Source organism: Falco naumanni, chromosome Z (genome assembly GCF_017639655.2).
Source record: "Falco naumanni isolate bFalNau1 chromosome Z, bFalNau1.pat, whole genome shotgun sequence".
NCBI classification, from domain to species: domain Eukaryota; kingdom Metazoa; phylum Chordata; class Aves; order Falconiformes; family Falconidae; genus Falco; species Falco naumanni.
The window spans coordinates 25,175,536-25,195,428 of record NC_054080.1 but is presented as its reverse complement, the minus strand read 5'-3'; the positions used below and the strand labels follow the sequence as shown (position 1 = coordinate 25,195,428).

Here is a 19,893-nt window from a genome sequence, read left to right as displayed (position 1 = left end):
CAAAGGATACAAGGGCACAGGGAGCAGAGCCAAGGCTCCATAGGAGAATGGTTTTCCCCAGCTTCAAGTGTTCTGTGGATGGGATGAGGCAGAGCAAGTTTGTGTGGGTTGTGGGAGGGGAGCCGCAGGCTTCTGGTCTTCCAAGCTGTATGAAGAAACAACCCCAGAAGGATCCCTTTAACTTCCACACTTTTTTCTTTTCAGCTCAGAAGTGAAAATCCCCATGTGAAAGAGATCTGCAGCCTCTTCTTCCTAGCCCAGGTCACTCTTGATGAGCATCGGTGAATGTGCACCAGCCAACCATAGCATAGACATGCTGGATGCCAGGTCTCAGTGTGAGGGAGAAACTCAAGAGACTGGGACACCTTCCAGCTTCTCATTTCAATGACTCAGGGAGCTGTGGAGATGGACTCCCCAAGCAGAATCCAGCTCATCTAATAGCTGACACATGCACCCAGCATTTAGGGAATGAACTGGGAAAGAACATTCTGCAAAATGGTCCCTCCTCTTTCACAGTTTTCCTTTTCAAATACCTGGTGCCAAACAGCTGCTCTTAGTAAGACTAAAGTTCAGGGGGTTTGTATTACCCCCTCAGGCAATATCAGGATGATGTCACAAGTCCAAGTCTGGACTGCCAGCAGCCCCTGAAAACCCCAGGCTCTATTTTGCTGGCCCTTTTGGGCTGACTCCTACCTCAGGGTTTACCTGTGTGCCTAGTAAAATACTGAGGAAAATCAAAGATTTTCTTGTGAGCACATGCTAACAGGTGGGCGGCTGGAGGGAAAGAGCTCTTTGGACTGATCCACCACTGAGACACGATTAAGGATGCTCTGGAGGTCAGGCCCACCGAGACCTGGGGAAAAGCCAGTCAGTTTTCTGTTCCTTCCTCTGACCTTATAGAGGCCTTTCAATACTTAAAGGGGGCTTATAAGAAAGATGGGGACAAACTTTTTAGTAGGGCCTGTTGAAAAGAGGGTAAATTTGAACTAGATATACGGAAGACAATTTTTACAATGAGGGTGGGGTAACACTGGAACAGATTGCCCAGAGAAGCGGTAGATACCCCACCCCTGGACACATTCAAGATCATGTTGGATGGGGCTTTGAGCAACCTGATCTTGTTGAAGGTGTCCCCAGTCATTGCAGGGGGGGGGGCAGACTAGATGGCTTTTAAAGGTCTCTTCCAGCTCAAACTATTCTATGATTCTATGATTTGCACAGCTTATAGGGGACTAAATGTATGTAACAAACAAGTTTAGAGCTATGTTGTACCTTTATTTCCATGTGTAAGAGATTTTCAATGTTCATGCTGTCACATTCCTGCTCCAGGCTGTGTTACTCTGCTCTTTAATGGGCAGCAACTACTTTCAAATCCCTTATTCCTGTAATATCCAGAGCCATCGCATTCATGTGTAGGACTGCATGATCAGATCACCACACGTCTTTAAGGACATGTATATTCCAGTATTTATTGACCTGATCCAGACTGAACCTGTTTCAGAAACAAAAGTAACCTGGTTGGTTTTAATACAGATAATTATGTTTACCCAAAAAAAAAAGCTTCATTGTTTTGGCCCCTGCCTCCAGAGGTGGCTGGTTCTTCTGCCCATATTTTTGAGATTACAGCACTAGAACACAAAGTTCCAAGCAGACTTTACGTTAACAAGGAAAATGTTGTGGCCCACTAAAAATGGTGGTAGAGAGAAGGAGGCTCCATGTGGGCTTTGTCTTACTGTGGGACAAAAGTGCTGTTGCTCCCTGGGGCTCTGTTCGTCCCATGTCAGACATGGATGCCTGCTCCATACCTAGTTACTGGAAAACACCTGAAGCTCTGTGGTGGTGCGCTTCTCCTCCTCCTCTGGGCTGTTCTAGGACCTTGGAAGCTGCTGGCTAGATCTCAGTGCCTTGAGTAATGAATTGGGCAGTCAGGCACCCCTGGACTGTACCAGTAACTCTTAACCGACTGAGGCAGAGAATGGCACTGCCTGTGCTGGAGCTCCTGCAGACTGGTGAAAGCAGGGAATAAGAATGGAAACAACCAGTTTTTCCCTGACAACCCCAGAATGTTCCTGCTGGATCATAGCCTGAGCGGTAAACAAGTGGAACAACACATTGCTCCTGGAATTTTTGAGAAAATTACCAACTTAGGTTATGGTTGGGATGGAAATTTGCTGACGACTAAAGCCAGTCATTTCACAGCCTTATAAACAGTGGTCCTAAATGAGACCCTTTGACCTTTCCTGGACCGCAGTGGGCTGCAACCAGCATCTCCCTCTGAGTGGTATGTCGCTCAAGTTCACAAACCACCAAGTCTGTAATACTAGTGGGACCGTCATGGAAAGTCAGTGACGGGACCTGGCTGATACCCATTTTCCTCAAAGCTCAACCCTTCACCTGTTGAGAATGCAAAGGCATCTAATGTGAGTATTGCACTCAACTCAAGAGCAAACTTCTAGTAGGTATATACCTTTGCTGTAATATATATTGCAAGCTTGAAATAGTTAGGTTAATCATGTAATTTTTTTATTTTAAACAAATCAATTTGCTGCTAAAACCTTCTGAACTGTGAATAAACTTTTTCTTACCCCCTCCCCCCACACCTGCCCATGGCTTTAGATCTAATCCATTGTCCAGGTCTGAGGCTAGGAATAGATCCAGCTGCACCTAAACTCTGTGACAGTTCAGAAAGCAAAGGGGTCTACTATAAAACTCATGACTCAATGAGAGAATCTCCTTTACCCTTTCATAGCTTTGATCTTTATAACTGTTTCCAACTCTATGCTCACCCGATTTCAACTTGATTTATCTCTGTGCATCTATTCCATGTAGTACATAATAAACCGAACCCTGACATTGCATCTTATGTCGTTGCATTTCCACATAGTTATATTAAACCTTTTTCACTTAAACTCTTCAGTGATGATTCTTTCAGCAACCTGACCTAACTACTCTTTTTGCAACAAGCTCTACTGGCAAGACAAAGCCGGCATTTAAAGGCAGAAGAAGACACCAGCCCCCAAGCACACTGCGAGGCTGGAAGGGGCCGCAATGACGGGAAAGCACGGAGCAGTGGCAGACTCCTGCCACATGTGCGATATGAGCCCGGAACGGGCTGACGCTGGCTTAACTTTGTGTACAAAAGAGGGAAAGGCCGTGCGTCAGGCCAAGACCCAGTTGTGGGAGGCCTTGGTGGGCTTCTCAGGGCGGGAGGAGCTCAGAGAGCACCAGGTGTTCAGCCGGTGTCAGGCACGGATTGCCTCGCTCGGCACCGCTCTGGTGGGCTGAGGGTGCCGCTGGCGATCGTGCCCGCTCCTCCTCAGCCGGGAGGTGCCAGCGCTTCAGGGGAGAGAGACCAAGGGGAGAAAGGGAAGTGCAGGCAGGAGGAACGGCAGGGTTACACCAAGCGGACCCCGCTCTCTAAGCCCTGCCGCCCTGCCTGCCCGGTGGGGCAGTGAGAGTTCACCAGGGTAACGGGCCGGGGGCCGTGCTGGCAGACAGCTGCCCTGCATGCCAGGAGCGCACCAGGGCTCTCTCTCTTCCGCCCGCCAAAAATGTCAGGCCGGGCCCAGGGCTACGGAGAGAGCCTCCTCCCCTCCCCGGTCCGGCCCGCCGCAACGGCAGGGGGCGCACTCGCCCACCCTCGGCCGCCGTCCCACGCGGCGTCCTTCCCCGCTGACCCCACCGCCCAACCCTTTCCTCCTCGCGCCGGGCAGGAGAGGCTCTATTGGCCCAGCGGCTGCCGGCCCCGCCTTTTTCGCGGTCACGTGGCCTACGAGCCCGGCCATAGGGAGGCGTGGCTCCGTTCCGCAGCCGGAAGTGGTGGGGTGCGGACGCCGTTGTCGCCGGTGCCGGCCTGTGCGCGGCCCCCTCGCTCCGTCCCTCCCCCCACCCCCCGCCTGCTTCCTGCCATGCACCCGCGGCGCCCCGAGGGCTTCGACGGCCTGGGCTACCGCGGGGGTGGCCGGGAGGAGCCGGGCCCTGGCGCCAGGCCCTTTGGCAGCGCTTCGGAGCTGGGCCACTGGGTGACCAGCCCGCCCGACATCCCCGGCAGCCGCAACCTGTACTGGGGGGAGAAGACGCCGCCGTACGGGGCGGGGACACCCCTGGGGGCCGCCGGCTTCAACGAGGAGCCCAACTTCGGGGCGGGCGGCCCCGGCGCCGGTAAGGGAGGGCCCGGCCTGGCCCGGCCCGGCGGGGGAGCCGGCTTCTCGCCGTTCCGCCTGTCCCTCGCTTGTCTCCCGCTTGTCTCCCGCCACGTTCTCCCCGGGCGGCGCCGCGGCGGCCGGTTAGCGGGGACCCGCCGAGGCGGGCGAGGGCGGGCAGGTGGCGGCCGTGGGCTGTGCCGCGGCCTGGCTGCGCCCGTGCTAGCGCCACTCGGGTCTGCCGGCGCTGATCGCCACCGCGCCGGGCCCGGAGGGGCGTTGCAGCCGCGGGCTGCCGATGCCGAAACGCCACGAAAAAAGTTCGATAGAAGACAGAGAACCTGCGCCACCGCCTGTTGCGCTCCAGCACCCGCTTCACTGTGTAGCACCACATAGTTACACGCAAATACGATTGAGAGTGCCAGAAGGCACCCTGCAGCTTCTAGTTAAGCAGCGTGTGGTCAGCTCCCCATTGCCCACGTAAGCCATACCCTGCAGAAATACTCAGTCTTCTGTAAGGGCAGGAAGTACCTTTGGATCTTAACAGTATGTTTTGTTACTTAGTGTTGATGTCTCAGACTTTGTGTCTTTTGGCAGCTTTATTGTTATGTTGACAAGGGGTGTGGTATGAGCTGCTGAATTAACTCCACCCCACCCCCACCCTGCTTGCATGATGGTGAAGGAACCATGGAACTGGTAGAATTTGAGAAAGCAAGCATGCTCAAGTCTTTTCCAGTGATTGCTGGGAAACTGGGCAGAAACCCGCAGAAGCACAGTATTATTTTATATCTGTGAACCAGAGGTGAATTAAGAGAAACTTGATAACCAGGCTACTGAACATTGCCAGTAATTAAAAAGAATGTTCTGGAGCAGTTTGTATACACTTAAGTAGCAAAGCTTTTTGAAAGACTAAAGTATTTAAAGTTTAGTTGTATTAATGGATGAGTCTTCTTTTTTTCCAACCTGTAGTGCAGTGTTTTTTTCAGGTCTTACAATGAGTGCAACCCTTAGCTGGACTTCCATCTGTGCAAGCACAACTTAAATATACAAGCAGACACTTGAAGACTGCTGCCTTTTTTTGTTGGGGTTTTTTTTTTTTTGGTCTTATCTACTCATGGAGGGTATATTGATCCTGAATTTTGGAAAACTGACAAGGAGTTGCTGTATTACTGGGCACTAAGTCCAGGCTCTCCAAGTGGAGAGAGTCATATTCCTCTTAGGAGGGCTGCCATGTGTGTGTAGAGCTCCACAGAAGTTACTGGCGTTAACCATGCTTACAGCTTGCTTGCACCCTGTGGATTGTAGGGCTGAGCGTTATTTTTCAGTTGCCTTTACAGTTCTGATAATCTTCTTAAAATCTCTTCTGATGCTTCCCAATGTGTTAAGTGTCTGTCTGGTAGCAGACAACAGAGAACTGAACCCATTACTGTGGTTGCGATTTTAACAGTTCTCTCATAAATAGATTTTTGCAAAGGAGTGGAGGTAAACAGCTGACTTAAATGTCACATCGTCTAGACGTTTGTTACATCATCAGTGGTTTTGTGTGTTATTTGTCCCAAAGTTTGTCTCTTATTACTGGTGTTGTTTTTAAAAATAATTTCACCTCAGATATCTAAATGTATGTTTCAGAGTTATTGCAAACTGTTATGCATGCTAACTTTTTCAGTGGTTGGTTTTAGATTTTTTTTAGATCTTAAGATATACTCTGTTTTACTGTTCACTTTGTCTCTTTTGTTGTCCCTATAGCTGTTTGAGACAAAAATAATTTTATTTATAGAAGTATGTACAGAATCAAATGCAGTACAAAGTGCAAATATTCCTGGGGGAATTATTTTTTATATCCTTTCTTGCAGGTTTGCCATAAACGTTCTGGTTTAGTGCTTGTGATTTTCTGAAGTACGATATAAAATTAAGCTTTTCAGATTGTTTTCATGTCATTTTCTTCCGCTTTGTGATTATCGCTGCTGTATAATCTGTTTCCATTTTTTTTCAGAACAGTTGAACAGATTTGCAGGCTTTGGTATTGGCCTCGCAAGGTAAGAGTTGTATAATAATTTTCAGTGACAATGAAGTAGTAAAGCTGTAGTTGTTTTATGATGCCTGTGTTGTGCCAGGGGAGGTTTAGATTGGATATTGGGGAAAAATCTTCACCAGGAGAGTTGACAGGCACAGGCTGCTCAGGAAAGTAGTTAAGTCACTATCCCTGGAACTATGTGTAGACATTGCATTTAGGGACGTGGTTTAGTGCCTGGAACTATGTGTAGACATTGCATTTAGGGACGTGGTTTAGTGGTGGACATGCAAGTGCTAGGCTAACATTTAGGCTCAATGGTCTTTAAGGTCTTTCCTATGATTCTTTGCGCACTTTTGTGTTGTGTTTTTATGCTAGTAGACTTACACAGCTGACATGCCTTTAGAAACTGTCTACCTGAAATCCATGTAGGTTTCTATTATCTTTAACTGAAATGTTTCTCAAAATTACTTAATGGGCAGTGAATATAAGAAACACTTTTTTGTTACATTATGCCCAGGATATATCCATCCTATCAGAGCAGTCTGAAAATAACACCAGAAAGCTGATCACGTTTGCTGCTTTCAGTGTTTTTAGGTAATGTGAATGTTTCCTAAATATGTGAAAATGTCTTCAAATACATTATCAAAGTATCCTGAAACAGTAATGTTGATTTAGCCAAGTGGTCCAATAACCATTTTAGTCTTTATTATGGTGACATTGATTATTGGTAGTATTTCTGAGAAAGTGGTGGATTTTAACATGTTTAACCATATTTTCAGAGCTTAAATTGTCAAGTGTAAGGATCATGATAAGCTTAGGATTTTTTTGGTGGGATGCCTACTCAGTCACACTCACCTGGTCAGGTTTTTCTCAGTCACTGCACTGATGCAACTTGGGAAATAGTGAGAGGTGGGGTTTTTTTGTCTTGAAAGCTTTAGGACTAAAAAACATTTTACTGTTTGTTGACCTGAATGTGATACTTGTCAGAGAAAAATGCAGTTCTCTTCAGAACATGAGTACTTGTGTCACCCAGTTAGACCACTTGTGTCACCCAGTTAGACCAACATGGCAAGCTGTATCAGTTGAGGTTCTTACAGTGTATTTCTACTTAAAGAGGAGGGGCTTTTACTTGACCTGCAGCCTGTCCTGCTCCTTACGCCATTGTTATCACCCTTGATGCCCATCAGAATCTCTTTTAACCAGTTTGACTCACTAAAAACAGAAGACCAAGTCAATTGAAGAGCTGGATTATTTTTTGCCTTTTCAGTTAGGTTGATTTACCTGGGAGCTGACTGACTGTGAAAGCCAGCAGATGCCAGCTAACTGGATTAGAGAGGGAAGGGATAAAGAAGAACAACTAGGAATGACCATTTTGGGGAAGTAATGAACATGCTGATCTCCTTCAGGAGCAGAGAGATGTTAGCACGGCTCACTCTTACTATATGCTTTGATTTAGTTATCAAAGTTTTCCACATCCTGAAGCACCATGGTCACTAAGACTAAAATGTGTGGTTTTGGGAAAGTGAGCTGATGAACATTGTATCACTGCTGAGAGAAATTCTCTCTGCTTCTGGATTTGTACCAGATTGAGTCAGAAATCTTGTAGGAAATGCTCAAAAGAAAAGGTTAGGTTTTGTGCGGTTAGTTGAGTTGGCTACCCGGACGGCTTAATAGACAGTAGCTGGAATACAGGGGAAGTTTCACCTCTCTTGGTAGTGGCAAACTACTAATTAGTTAGTTATGAAGCTGCAGGCTCAGTACTTTTCTCTGCCAGTCAGTACTTAATTATCCAGAGTAAAATCCCCATAAGAGACCTACCCCAGATGATCCTGTACATTGGTGGTCAAAGCTGTTACTTGGGATGCTTAGACAAAGCCTGGAGGTTTTGCTTTTCTAATCCGTATCTCAGGTTTGAACTGAGTACAGGTAAGTACACTGATCACTCAGGCACTTTGGAGATGAAGTTTCTCTGCGTGATTGTGACCAGGAATCCTACTTTAGAACTGAGAGAACTTTCCTGTGAAGGTTTGGTTGAAATAGCATTTCTGGGGGTGGAGGGAGTGTTGGTTTGGGGCAGTAGCATTCTCTGGTGAAAAAAAAATGTCAGCTGTTAGCACCGATCCTCTGGTCCCGCTAAGGCTTCATCTTGATTGATAGTGTGCTACACAGAATTAACATAAACCTGGAAACAAATAATTTCATAGTTCTGCCTCTGGCCTGTTTTGTTCCCTCATATTTTATGGAGGGAAGTTTTAAGAAATTTGGTATGTTGTTTCGCCTATAAAAATACATACATGCGATATATATGTAAGTGGGCTTTCTTGTAGTGAATGTACGTGTCAGGTTTTTTATTACTTTTTCTTTTATAGTATTGGCAGGCTATGAGGTAGCCATCCAAAATGCCTCGTTAATTCACTAGATAACGTATAGGTTTTTCAAATTCTGATCTAATGTTGTTAGAGAAAAGTAACAAGCCTTTTCTAATAAATTTGTCGTGGCTTCCCATGCTTTAAATACACTTTTCTTTTAAAGCCTATTTACAGAAAATGTGTTGGCCCATCCTTGCATTGTTCTACGTCGTCAGTGTCAGGTATGTCTTTTATATTACCTCTTCCAGTCAGAGCTCCTGTATACTGTGATGTTTCCGTGTTTTCATACTCTGTAGAGTATAAGAAAGCTTCACAGTTCCTAGGGAGACACTGCTATATTAACGTGTTTTCATTTGTATCATACACGTTTTCCATTCCAAAATTTTAACTTACCTTGAACATTCTTACTCATTTTCGTTTGGGCAGTGGAAAATGAATTACAACAAGGGAGTGTCTTCAGAGCAACCCAGATCCTCATTTACAAGCAGGATGCTTTGTTTCCAATATTTTCTGGTATAACCTTGCTTTACCGTTCACATTTGCAACATACAAATACTTGAAAGTTGTGCCTGTTTCCCGAAATGTCAGTGACCACTTACTCATATTTTGGTCACTTTAGCTGAACTTTACAGAAATAAAATCCTTATTTCGGAAGTACTTTTTCCTTTAGAGTTCTAACATCTGCAAGCGTGTTTATAAAACTGCCATTATTTATATTTTTAACAGGTTAACTATCATGCTCGGAATTATCATCTCACTCCATTTACTATTGTGAATATTATGTACAGCATCAATAAGACACAGGTCAGTATTTGGTGTCAGGCTGTATCTGAGCAGTGGAGACGATAGTGCATATGTGCCTTGACATCTTTAACTCTTTATGTAATTGGTGGTTAAGAACATGGCCATTGTAAGGGTTTGCTGTTTTTATAGTTGCAGAAATTTTTCAGGAAGATAATAATAAATATTTTTTTTTTAAAGTAGTATTTAGTGGGGAAGACTTGCATATGTTAGAAAACAGAAAGTCCATGAAACTATTTTTTTTTTAATTAGGATTCTAAAAAATAACTAATCCTCATATGGATTACTTATATGGATTATCCAAATGACTACTTACAAAGACAGTATTGTGTGAATTTTCCGTTTGCATGGGAATAGCAGTCCTGAAACTCAGATCAGAAGACAGTAAAAAAATATTCTCTGGATTTCTTATGGATATGCTTTAACATCTCAAGTTGTCCGTAGAAAATGGTGTTAAGTTTATAGTACAGTGTTGACAGTGAGAGAGATGCCTGCAAAATTGTTGACAACTGCTTGGAATTATTGAAGAACAAAAAATTCTTTTCAGAGTTGAAGTTATTTTTCCCCTGAATTTGGTGACAGTGAAGTTCAGTAGTAGAATTGTAGCCCTTTGTGGTCTGAAATTGCTGAAATTTTATAAAAATTAGTGAGATTAAAAGAGTTTTGATTTTTATGTTGCCTAAATCAGAATATGTTCTGTATTTCAAAACACAGGGTCCAAGAGCTCTCTGGAAAGGAATGGGCAGCACTTTCATTGTTCAGGGCATATCCCTGGGAACAGAAGGCATTATCAGTGAATTCACACCTTTGCCAAGGTATCACAGCGGTTTTTTTACTGCTTCTAACAGTCAGACACTGAATAAGTGTTTTCAGCACAGCACTTGTAATTAGTCAATAGTGAGAGACTCTTTCTGGGAGCTTTGTGTGTTTGGTATGTCTGCCTACTGCTCTGAGTGTAGAAATAGTGCAGCAAATTGGCTTTCAGTATAATCATACTGTAATAATACAATTCATAAATTTCTTTTTGTATTTTGGTTTGTAAGTCCAAAGTAAGAAGTCCTAGTTTCATTAATCTAAACACAGAAAACTTACACAGCTAATGAGCCAGCACTGACATCCTGCTGAACATTTCACTGTCTTTGGTAGGTGAGAGAACAGAATGGCCTGCATTAGTAAATGAGAAGACATGGTAAATAAGAGTCTATGTGGCTGTCAGCTTTGTCTTCTGTCCTCCTTTACCAACAACTACATGTACCTTGTTCAGTATTCTCATAATGAAGCAATTAAAACTAAAAATGAGTGACTTCATTTAAAGAGATATTCACCATTCTACTTCACTGTGCCTATCTTCAGCTATAGTAGTTTTTTATTTTGATTTGTGACTCTGACTACTTCTTATGCTGAACTTCTACGCCAGGATTGTGGTAAAACATTGTGATGTCTTTCTGCTTTGAGATACAAGTCTGATTAAGAATTTTTGTCTGGAGACTTTTTATCAGTGTTTTATTTTATAATGGTCCAGATCTAACAGTAAGGGCTGACAACTGTAATAATATATATTGTTAGTTTTGTTACAGATGTTTTAAGAGTAAGTGGGTTGTGTGAGAAAGTTTATTACGTAAAGTAACTAAAACTTACAATGAAATGCAAGGAGACTGAGAAAAGTTATGAAAAGATAGCAGACAGTTGCAGGGTGCACACTGAAGCACCAGTGAAACAATAAAAATTTATCTTGGAAAATATATTAGGGAGGCAGTCAAGTAGTTGGATTTAAGTCTCACTATGTTTGAATGGACCAGTGGTTTGATGTTAATATTAGTTTCAGAAGAGACAAGTGCCTGGTTTTAATGTGTGGACAGACTACGTACTTGAGGGACATGGAAACTGACCTAGTTTTGAAGATAAGAAATGTAGGCAGGCTGAATCAAGCTACTATTATGATGCATGTGTGCATACTAATAAAAGTAAGTCTTTGCAGGTTCAGGCATTTGTCAAAACCATTAGCAAAAGCATTTCATGCTTACATTGTGTTGAGCGCGTATTTAAGCTTTTTGGTCTGCTGTCTGTCATACGTAACTGAAATTCCCAGGCATACACTTTCCTCCAGGTGCGACTTGTTCTTGTTTTTAAATACTCCTCTAGGAGATGCTTAAGCTCATGAGATGTGATACACTGCTTGTATTTTCACAGTTCTGATTTCTGTCCAGTGTGAGCAAGGAGATTTTTCTTGTGGGCCAGTTGTTCAGTAGCTGGAAAAGTAAGCTAGTGCTGCTGCCAAAAGAAGCAATCCTTTCTGCTGGTACCTGCTCATTCCTTCCTCAGTGATACCTTCATCCTTGTTCCAGTGCAGTATGTGAACAGTCACAAAGCAAACTAGACTGGGGAAGTGATCCGACTGAAATGGTTGTCTTGTATGTGCACCACCCCATGCAGTTTTCTACTGGGTGCTCTCCCTTTTTAATGGTAGCATGCACACAGGGAGCTGAAAGTTATTGCTCATAGCAGCAGTGCCAGCAAATCTGATTTAAAAGCTTATTTAATTACTTTATCAAGCTCCAAAGGACGCAAGGAAGTGAGATGTCAATTCCAGTTCTGTATCATAATACCATAAAAGAATCCCTGTGTTTTAAGAGAGGAGCCTATAAATGCGTGTTAACAGCTTTGTTAACAGGCAAGTTGGTGTGGTTCTTAAACTCATTCCGTAATTCTTCTTCCACTTCAGCAATAGTTATAGCTAGTGGATTGACCGATCAGGCTTTCATGCATTAGTTTGGCTGCCTTCATTTTCCACATCTTTGAAGTATTACGGCTCAGTGGATGTGATGCAAGTGTCTGAAGTACATAATAGTAAATGATCTTCCCTTCCTCTTTAGTAGCTGACATGTATTTAGGAAAGTGATAGCTACTAGTAACACACAATTCTTTAAAGTTTCCTTTCTTGGATTAGAGTTGTAACTACAGGCAGTGGGTGAGTGTGATTCCTGGACAAGAATTGAAGCTGAACACTTTATAGCTTGTTATTAAAAATGCATAATTTAGTGTGTCAAATATTTCAGACAAATATCTTTACCTCATAGCTACAGTATTTACCAAACGTATGCCAAACGTATACATTTGACATTTGAATGTTACGTTGAGCTTGGTGGGATTAAGTTTTCTGTCAAATGGAATGTAGTTTAACGTGTACGGTCCATATTTGACGTGTGTAAATAGAAACTACTACTTTAAGGGGATTTTATTGAAGTCACCTTTGTGTTAAACACACAGGCTTTCTTTTGTTGTACCAGAATATGCCAAAAGACTTGAGCTAAGTCTGTACAGAATTACTACACAGCTTTTAGTCTGACATACTGTACTTGGTTTGGTGTTGTCTAACTGTGTCAGAATGTGATTTAGGATTTCATGAATGAAACAACTGGGTGAGCATAACCTCAAAGAACAGAAAATGCATGATCAAACTAAAATAATCTAATACTCTGTGAAAATGGCTTTAAGAGTTGGTATGTAAGGGTGCAAAATACATGCAAAACACTAAAGCCACTAGTTACAGTGAGAGCTGCAGACACCTTTTTAATAATTTGAAAGGGTTTTTTGCTAGAATATCTAACAGGCCCAAATAACTTGTAAAAGTTAAGCATAGTTTATGAAATGTGTTGCGGATGTCTTTCAATACGGGAAATCCTACAACATAAACTGATAGTAGAACACCAATATGAAAACTGCATGTTGACACCCATGGAAGAAATGCTTGAGAATAACGTGTTCTTATGCATATTAAGGTAAATACTTTTCTTTTTAGGGAGCTTTCACATAAATGGAACCTCAGGCAGATAGGTGGACACCTCCTACTCAAAGGGTAAGTATAACATGTTTTATTACCTTACATCTTATTTTCTAAACACTAACTACTAAATGTATATTAGCTTCATCTGCAGCTGTGGTTACTTGACAAGTTGCTAATAGTAATTTAAAAAAATTTTTTTTTTAAGAATCTTGATTATATACATCACTTTCACAGATTATTTTATTAGATCCATATGTTTGTATGGAACCTGAGTGATTTAAAAGATTAGATTCTTTTGGTAATTACATTATTATATTTGGGAGACCTGAATAAGTCTGGTCACATAGAAATGGAATTTAACAGAACTTTAGACTGAAATTTATCTCAACTCGTGCATTTTAATAATTGAAGTTACAGTTGTTAATTTTCTCTCAGGCTTGACTTGGTAGATAACTTGATAAACTTTCAGGTGCATATTTGGCTAGAATTATAGTATTGTCATTACCTTAATTCTTATCTTTTTCATTTCCACAGTTTAACACATGTGGTAGCAATGCCTTTTTATTCTGCGAGCCTGATTGAAACTGTACAGGTAACTTTACATGTATTTGCAACATTTTGAAACATACTATTAGTCTCTTTATAGACTAGATTATGTGGAGAGCTGAGGCAGGCTTTGGATTCAGGTTTATGTTGGGATGGTTGTGTTTGTTTTGCTTGAGGCGGTATGACTTACTAACGGAGATAAAAATCATTTACCGTGATGGGCATATTAGTTGTACTATCTTAAGTCTAAATCTAGAATTAGAACATTTAATACAGATAGTTGGAATATATTGTCTATGATATAAGGGCAGGTTACATCTAGTTCTAGCATACAAACAGTAAATAAGTTTTTCCTCATGTGAAAGATTTTTGCTCTGCAAGTTGTTGCAGTGACCCTTTCCCTATAACTATAAAGCTTTTCTAGGAAGTCAGCTTTGTTTTGTTAAAAGAGTGAACTCTACTATTTCAGGACTCCTTTCATTCAGTTACGTTTTTGCTTTTAAATTCTCATTTAGCTTTTCCTTAACCATATCAATAAATATCTGGACCGGTCACTTAGGATACTGCTTAACTTGTTCTATAACTGTACAGAGTAACCCATAGTATTGCAGACTGCCTTTCGGTGAGTTGTTGTATCTCTTTCTCCAGAAAGAGACAGGATTTAGCTATGCAGCAGTGGTCCGGGGTAATTCTTCCAGCGATCACTGTATAACGAATTGCTCGTAATTAACACGATGGTATCTTTGTGCAGCTAATGGAACACACTGTAAAGTGATCTTTCATGTGGAGGGTGGTGCAGGTTAGTCACTGTCGTGTCATTCAGTCATCAAAACAGTAATTTTCATTCATAGCATAGGCAAGTTGTAAGTATGGTCAAAACTGATCTAGATGCAGCTGTCTAAACCTACAGTTCAGCTGCTGGTGTATGTCTACAAAATGGCGCTTTTTCTATGGAGAAGAGGCAGACAAGACTTCTACAGTTCTTAGTTTCAGCATGAACTTTAGAGGCTGGTACTCTTAAAGGACAGGATCCTGCTCTGTGTAGAGAATCCAAATTTAAAGGAGCCAGAAGGTACTAGGAAGAGGCTGTTCTGTCTGATCTGGCCACATTATGAATTAACAGGACAGGTGAGATTAAGTGTGTATGCATGGAGGCATGCTGATAGAATCCCAGTAACAAACTCACATTCTCTAAAGTTACTCTGTATGTAAGAAGCCCTATTTCTCTCTCCTGTTGAATTATTTTGAAAGTAATTTTCCATAAATCCAGCCTGAGTGGATCTATGAGTCTGTGGAAACCTTGGGAAGGTTGAAGCGGCCTCATGCTGGGAAGGTGACCTAGGAAACTTTTCTATGTCCTGGGAAGCATCTTTACCCTGAGCATGCCATAATCCTGCAACTAGAAACAAGTAGAACACTGTTCATGTTTCTTGGTTCATAGCAGGCTACAGAATAAAATGCTATATTCAGGTATCTTACTGCTTATATTGTTGTCTGAAAGGATGTTATCTATGTTGTTGGACATGAGGAACATAATTAACAATAAATGATAAAAGAGAGCATGACTTAGAGCCTGTCTTCTGTTTGCAAAATAAGTAATAAAGTTTCTTTGCTAGAAAGCAGCTTAATAGGAAAACAATCAAAAAGACAAAACGGCATCTCCCCCCAACTTTTGGACAGGTGATCTATAAGGCATTGCTTATGAAAATAATTCCACTGAGATCTGAGGGCTTTAGGCTTAGTAGATTCAGCTGTGTGCAGGTATTTTACTAAACAGGTGTATATGTGCTGTATAAAATACATTCTTCAGTTCCTGGAAACATCATGAGCTTTCTTACTAGAAACACAACGGAGGTAAATGACAGAATTTGTGAAGATTTTATTTGTACCGTGTTAATCAGTGCAGGGTGGCACCTTAGCTTACCAGGTTTACATTAAGCTGCAAGAGGACTGACCAATAATGAATTATAAAAGTTATAAAGTTTTAAAAGTTATAAAGATAGTGGGATTTGTAACTAACAGTTTTATATTAACTTTGATTGTCTTAATTCTGATAAATATTAATGTTCAACAGTATTAGTTTTACACGGTTCTCCAAGTAAATATATTTCATCAAAATAACTGTAAATAGTAGAAATTTTTAGCTGTCACATTACTGGTTTTGTCTTTAACGTTCCAAACCACATGGTGGCGTGTTTGACAAAAGCAAGCAGGGTTTTGAAGTGCAGTGACTAGTAATGATGTGGGGGTTATGATGCTTACTTAACTTGTACTTAAAGTCTGTAACTACATTATATTCTGAAGTGTTTGAATTAGTTTCTCCTCTGCACAGACTGACCATGAAGGCTTTGTAGGCTGTTAGTCTTTCCCCAGAGTACTGGGGAATGGTTTTGTGGTTTATCCTGGCATGAGGTCAGCAGACAGCCAACATGAACTTAGAGACTTGTGCATTGAAAAGAACTCTCAAGTCCTGAATTTTGGATGTAACAGTGATGATAAAACACTGAGTTTGTATAAGCAGTGGAAGGGGAAGTAGTATCTTTAGCTTAAACCTGTGGTCATAGGTGGAGTATAATGGAGTAAATGATTACTAAGTGAATTCTTTATTTTCACTACATGAACAAAATAATTATCTTATTTCTAAAGAGGCAGCATGGGTAAATAGTGCTATTTTAGATGGAATTAATGGAATGGAAATGTTCAGAGGTGACTATTAAACTGATACTAAAAATGATCTTTCAACTCCGCTTCAGTTATTGAAATCTTTATTATGCAAATTTAAGTTCAAAGGTGAGAGTTATAGTCCTTAAGGAAAAGGACTTCTAAATTAGATAAATAAGCATTTTGCTCCAGAAGTGGGCATTTTCAGTACATGACTGTTTTGCAGACTGATACTTCCAGCCATAGGCTGAGAATTTACTTTCTTTGGTAGCAACACAAATAACTGGAATGTAGATTAAACAAAGACTCTTCAAGATGGGCTCATTTTTTAGAAGGAGTTTACTTGAATGCTATCAAGAGTGTTAGAGCAAAGAATTTGTATCAGTATAGCCATGCAGATACAATAGCATGCAAATGTTTAACTCTCTTACAAAGTTCAGTAGCGATGAAGTGTGGAAGTGGATGTCAGCGTGGTTATGAAACGGGCAGCACAAGCGTAACTATTCCTTTGTGCTTGTAGAGCGAAATAATTCGAGATAATCCTGGCATCCTGGACTGTGTGAAAGAAGGCATCGGCAGAGTGGTAGGCATGGGAGTACCCCACAGCAAGCGTCTCCTTCCTCTGATGGTCTTGACTCTTCCAACTGCTCTGCATGGAGTTCTTCACTATGTCATCAGTTCCATCGTCCAGAAGCTTGTTTTGTTTGTTCTAAAAAAGGATGATTCCCACAACCTTCCAGCTGAGAGCTCTACTTCTGTGCAGAGCATGCTGGATGCATATTTTCCAGAACTTATTGCTAGCTTTGCTGCTAGCCTTTGTGCTGATGTCATGCTTTACCCACTGGAGACAGTTTTACACCGCCTTCATATTCAGGGGACACGCACAATAATTGACAATACAGACCTTGGCTATGAAGTGCTTCCGATCAATACTCAGTATGAGGGAATGAGAGACTGCATAAATACTATAAAACGAGAAGAAGGGATGCTAGGGTTTTATAAAGGATTTGGAGCTGTTATAGTGCAGTATACTTTGCATGTGGCAGTTTTACAGCTTACCAAAATCATTTACTCAACACTGCTTCAAAATGTTTCCTAATCTGTTCAGCTGTGGATTTAGCACAGTGAACATGATTGACCTACTAACCTAATTATTGTTTAAAATGGCTTAGGAAAATGAAGTTCTAAGAATCCGCACTGGATTCTCCTTATGCTGTAAAAGAACTTCTTTTAAAAATGGGGATATAGATTCCTAAGTGTAATTAATAAAAAGTACTGTTTAAATTTAAAATTACAGGCACAAATTGAGTATTTACTGTGCAGTCATACAGAAGAGAGTTGGATTTCAGATGTGGTTGGAGTGAGGATTTACCTTTCCTCTGACTTAAAGAACGGGTATGAATTCTTAGTATCTGCTTTGTGAACATCACATATGATATTTAATTTCGACTGGTAGCCAGTTGAAAGGAATTTTCATGAGCTGTAGAACTTGCAAGTGGGAGACTGATAGGTTTACTGGTCTTTTCAAATCGTTTTGAAATTCACAGTTAATGAAGCTGTGAGCAAAATAGAAACTGTAAAAGTAACTGAAATAGACATAAATGTCGTAGTTTACAGGTAACACAGATTTCTTTGCTGCAGTGTAGCAGAAGATGACAAAGAGGAATCTTTTGCTTTGTACAAAATAAAAAGTTTGGGGAATGCAAATTTGGCTGTCTTGCAGTTTGTTTGCAAGGCTTACAGTAATTAAAGTGTGAATAAAGCAATTAGAAACTGATGTGTGCATGTGTAAGTGCCATTTTTAGCCATCTTTCTACTCATAACTTCAGGGTTTAATTTTATTCTGCTACATTGTGTAAGAGTAGAATAATCTTACAATGTGTGTAGTATCAGTGTTCAAAGTGTATAGAAAGCATAAAAAAACGAACCAATGTTTCTAGAGTTTCTCTTGTTAGATGAGAGATATGTACACAGCTATCTACTTACTGTTTAGTACTGATGTCCTTCACTTAAAGTCTGCTGAATTAGATATTTTGTGGAGCACAGTAAAGTCTGTTTATGTGCAAGTAAACTACTGAAATGTACCATCTTTTTCCTCTTCCACTAGTAAATCAAGACTTTCAGTCTGAAAGTGAGTTCTGATCATTCTGAACAACTTAGTCCTCCTTGGTTTGATCACTAAATATGAAAGTTGGCAGGGGAGGGGGAGGCAGGCGGGCGGGGAGTGGGTGGTCGTGATATTTAGCAAATAAAACAAGCATGTGGAGAATCACTTTTAAATTATATGAGAGGCTACTGCCTTCTTCACATTTCCATGTCACAAGTCTATCTTTGAATACTGTAAATTGATGTGCATTTCAATCATTAATCATTGTATAGTAGTTAGAGCTTATGGAAACTAGTCACGGCAAAATAATGAAAAGGTGTTGCAATTCATAAGTTCTGACTTCAAATCATTTGCAGGTCTACTTTGCTATTAATCTAACTCATGTATTTTAAATGCTGTTGTGTTTAAATGGAAAGTATAGTGAACCTGGGAAATGATCTTATTTTGAAATACTGTTAATTGCAAATTCAGTGTATAGAATGAAAGCAATGAAATAAAATGAGAATTCACTGTAAATATTTCAAAGTAATTCACTGAAGAGGCATGTGAAGGAATCCCAATTTGTGTGTTATATTTTATTGTGTAGACTTCAGAATGGCTTTTTCAAGTTTCCCATCTCTCCTAATTGCAAGAACATGTTGAATTAAACTACATGCAAGCACTTGAGTGAGCTATTCTATTCCTGCTTTATATTTTTAAAGTTCCTATGAGTATGAAGAAAGCCATATCAGAGAACCATCCAGATTGGAAAGGGTCTTGGCAGGTTGTTTAGTCCAAATTCCTGCTCTAAGCAAGGGCAGCATTGACTTCAGACCAGATTGTGCAGGCCTTTGTCCAGTGAAGTTCTGAATTCCAACTTTTAATACATAAAATCAGCCTTTTCAAAGGTATTCAATTCAGCTGAAGCCAACTATTCCATCACAGCTGCCTTGAAGCAGTAACTAAGTCTATGCTGGAAACCAACACTTGCAGATGTATCAGTTTTTCTAGGAATAAAATTTTGCAGAAGGCATTTTGTCATAGAAATGGAGGACATGCCTTTATATATTCTGCAAGAGGGAACATAGTGTGTTCTCAGAATTGCACTAGATAATGTGCTAGAGTATTAACTTACGTCAAACTCTCTTGTTTTGGTGGCTGAGAGTTTTACAGTTCTAGTCTATGCCAGAATCTCAGATCTGTAACTTCAAGCAGGGTGGGAAAGAATGCTGTCAACGTACAGCAACTGTTCTGCAGTGGAAAAGCCATTTGCTTTGGGCTGTTCTGGTTTTGGCCCTCTTCCCATCAGTTAGAATGAACATGTTTTGATTCTTCAGGTATACTTGCTTTACCTTCCAAGTAATACGCTCTGGTTTGTTGCTGGTTTTGTCCATGCAAAAATGTAAATGAAAGTGCGGTGAAAAAAATCTTTTTTGAACGTTCTTAATTATAAGCACTGTTAATCTATCTATGTTTTTCATTTGGATCAT

General features: G+C 41.0%; 1 protein-coding gene across 1 annotated transcript; it reads left to right on the top strand.

The window, feature by feature from the left end:
* Window positions 1-3,806: 3,806 nt before the first annotated feature.
* SLC25A46 (solute carrier family 25 member 46) lies at window positions 3,807-19,085 on the top strand. The gene is made up of 8 exons (XM_040579960.1): window positions 3,807-4,161; window positions 6,136-6,178; window positions 8,689-8,746; window positions 9,252-9,329; window positions 10,041-10,141; window positions 13,126-13,182; window positions 13,645-13,702; window positions 16,838-19,085. The coding sequence occupies exons 1-8, from the start codon at window positions 3,909-3,911 to the stop codon at window positions 17,414-17,416; spliced, it is 1,227 nt and encodes a 408-aa protein (XP_040435894.1). The 5' UTR covers window positions 3,807-3,908; the 3' UTR covers window positions 17,417-19,085.
* The last annotated feature ends 808 nt before the right edge of the window (window positions 19,086-19,893 follow it).

Bases quoted from the DNA above. Each gene is read 5' to 3' on its own strand.
- SLC25A46 (XM_040579960.1), top strand. From the start codon at position 3,909: ATGCACCCGCGGCGCCCCGAGGGCTTCGACGGCCTGGGCTACCGCGGG. The intron at 9,330-10,040 runs GTCAGTATTTGG...TTCAAAACACAG, and splicing joins ACAGCATCAATAAGACACAG to GGTCCAAGAGCTCTCTGGAA. The intron at 13,183-13,644 runs GTAAGTATAACA...TCATTTCCACAG, and splicing joins GGACACCTCCTACTCAAAGG to TTTAACACATGTGGTAGCAA.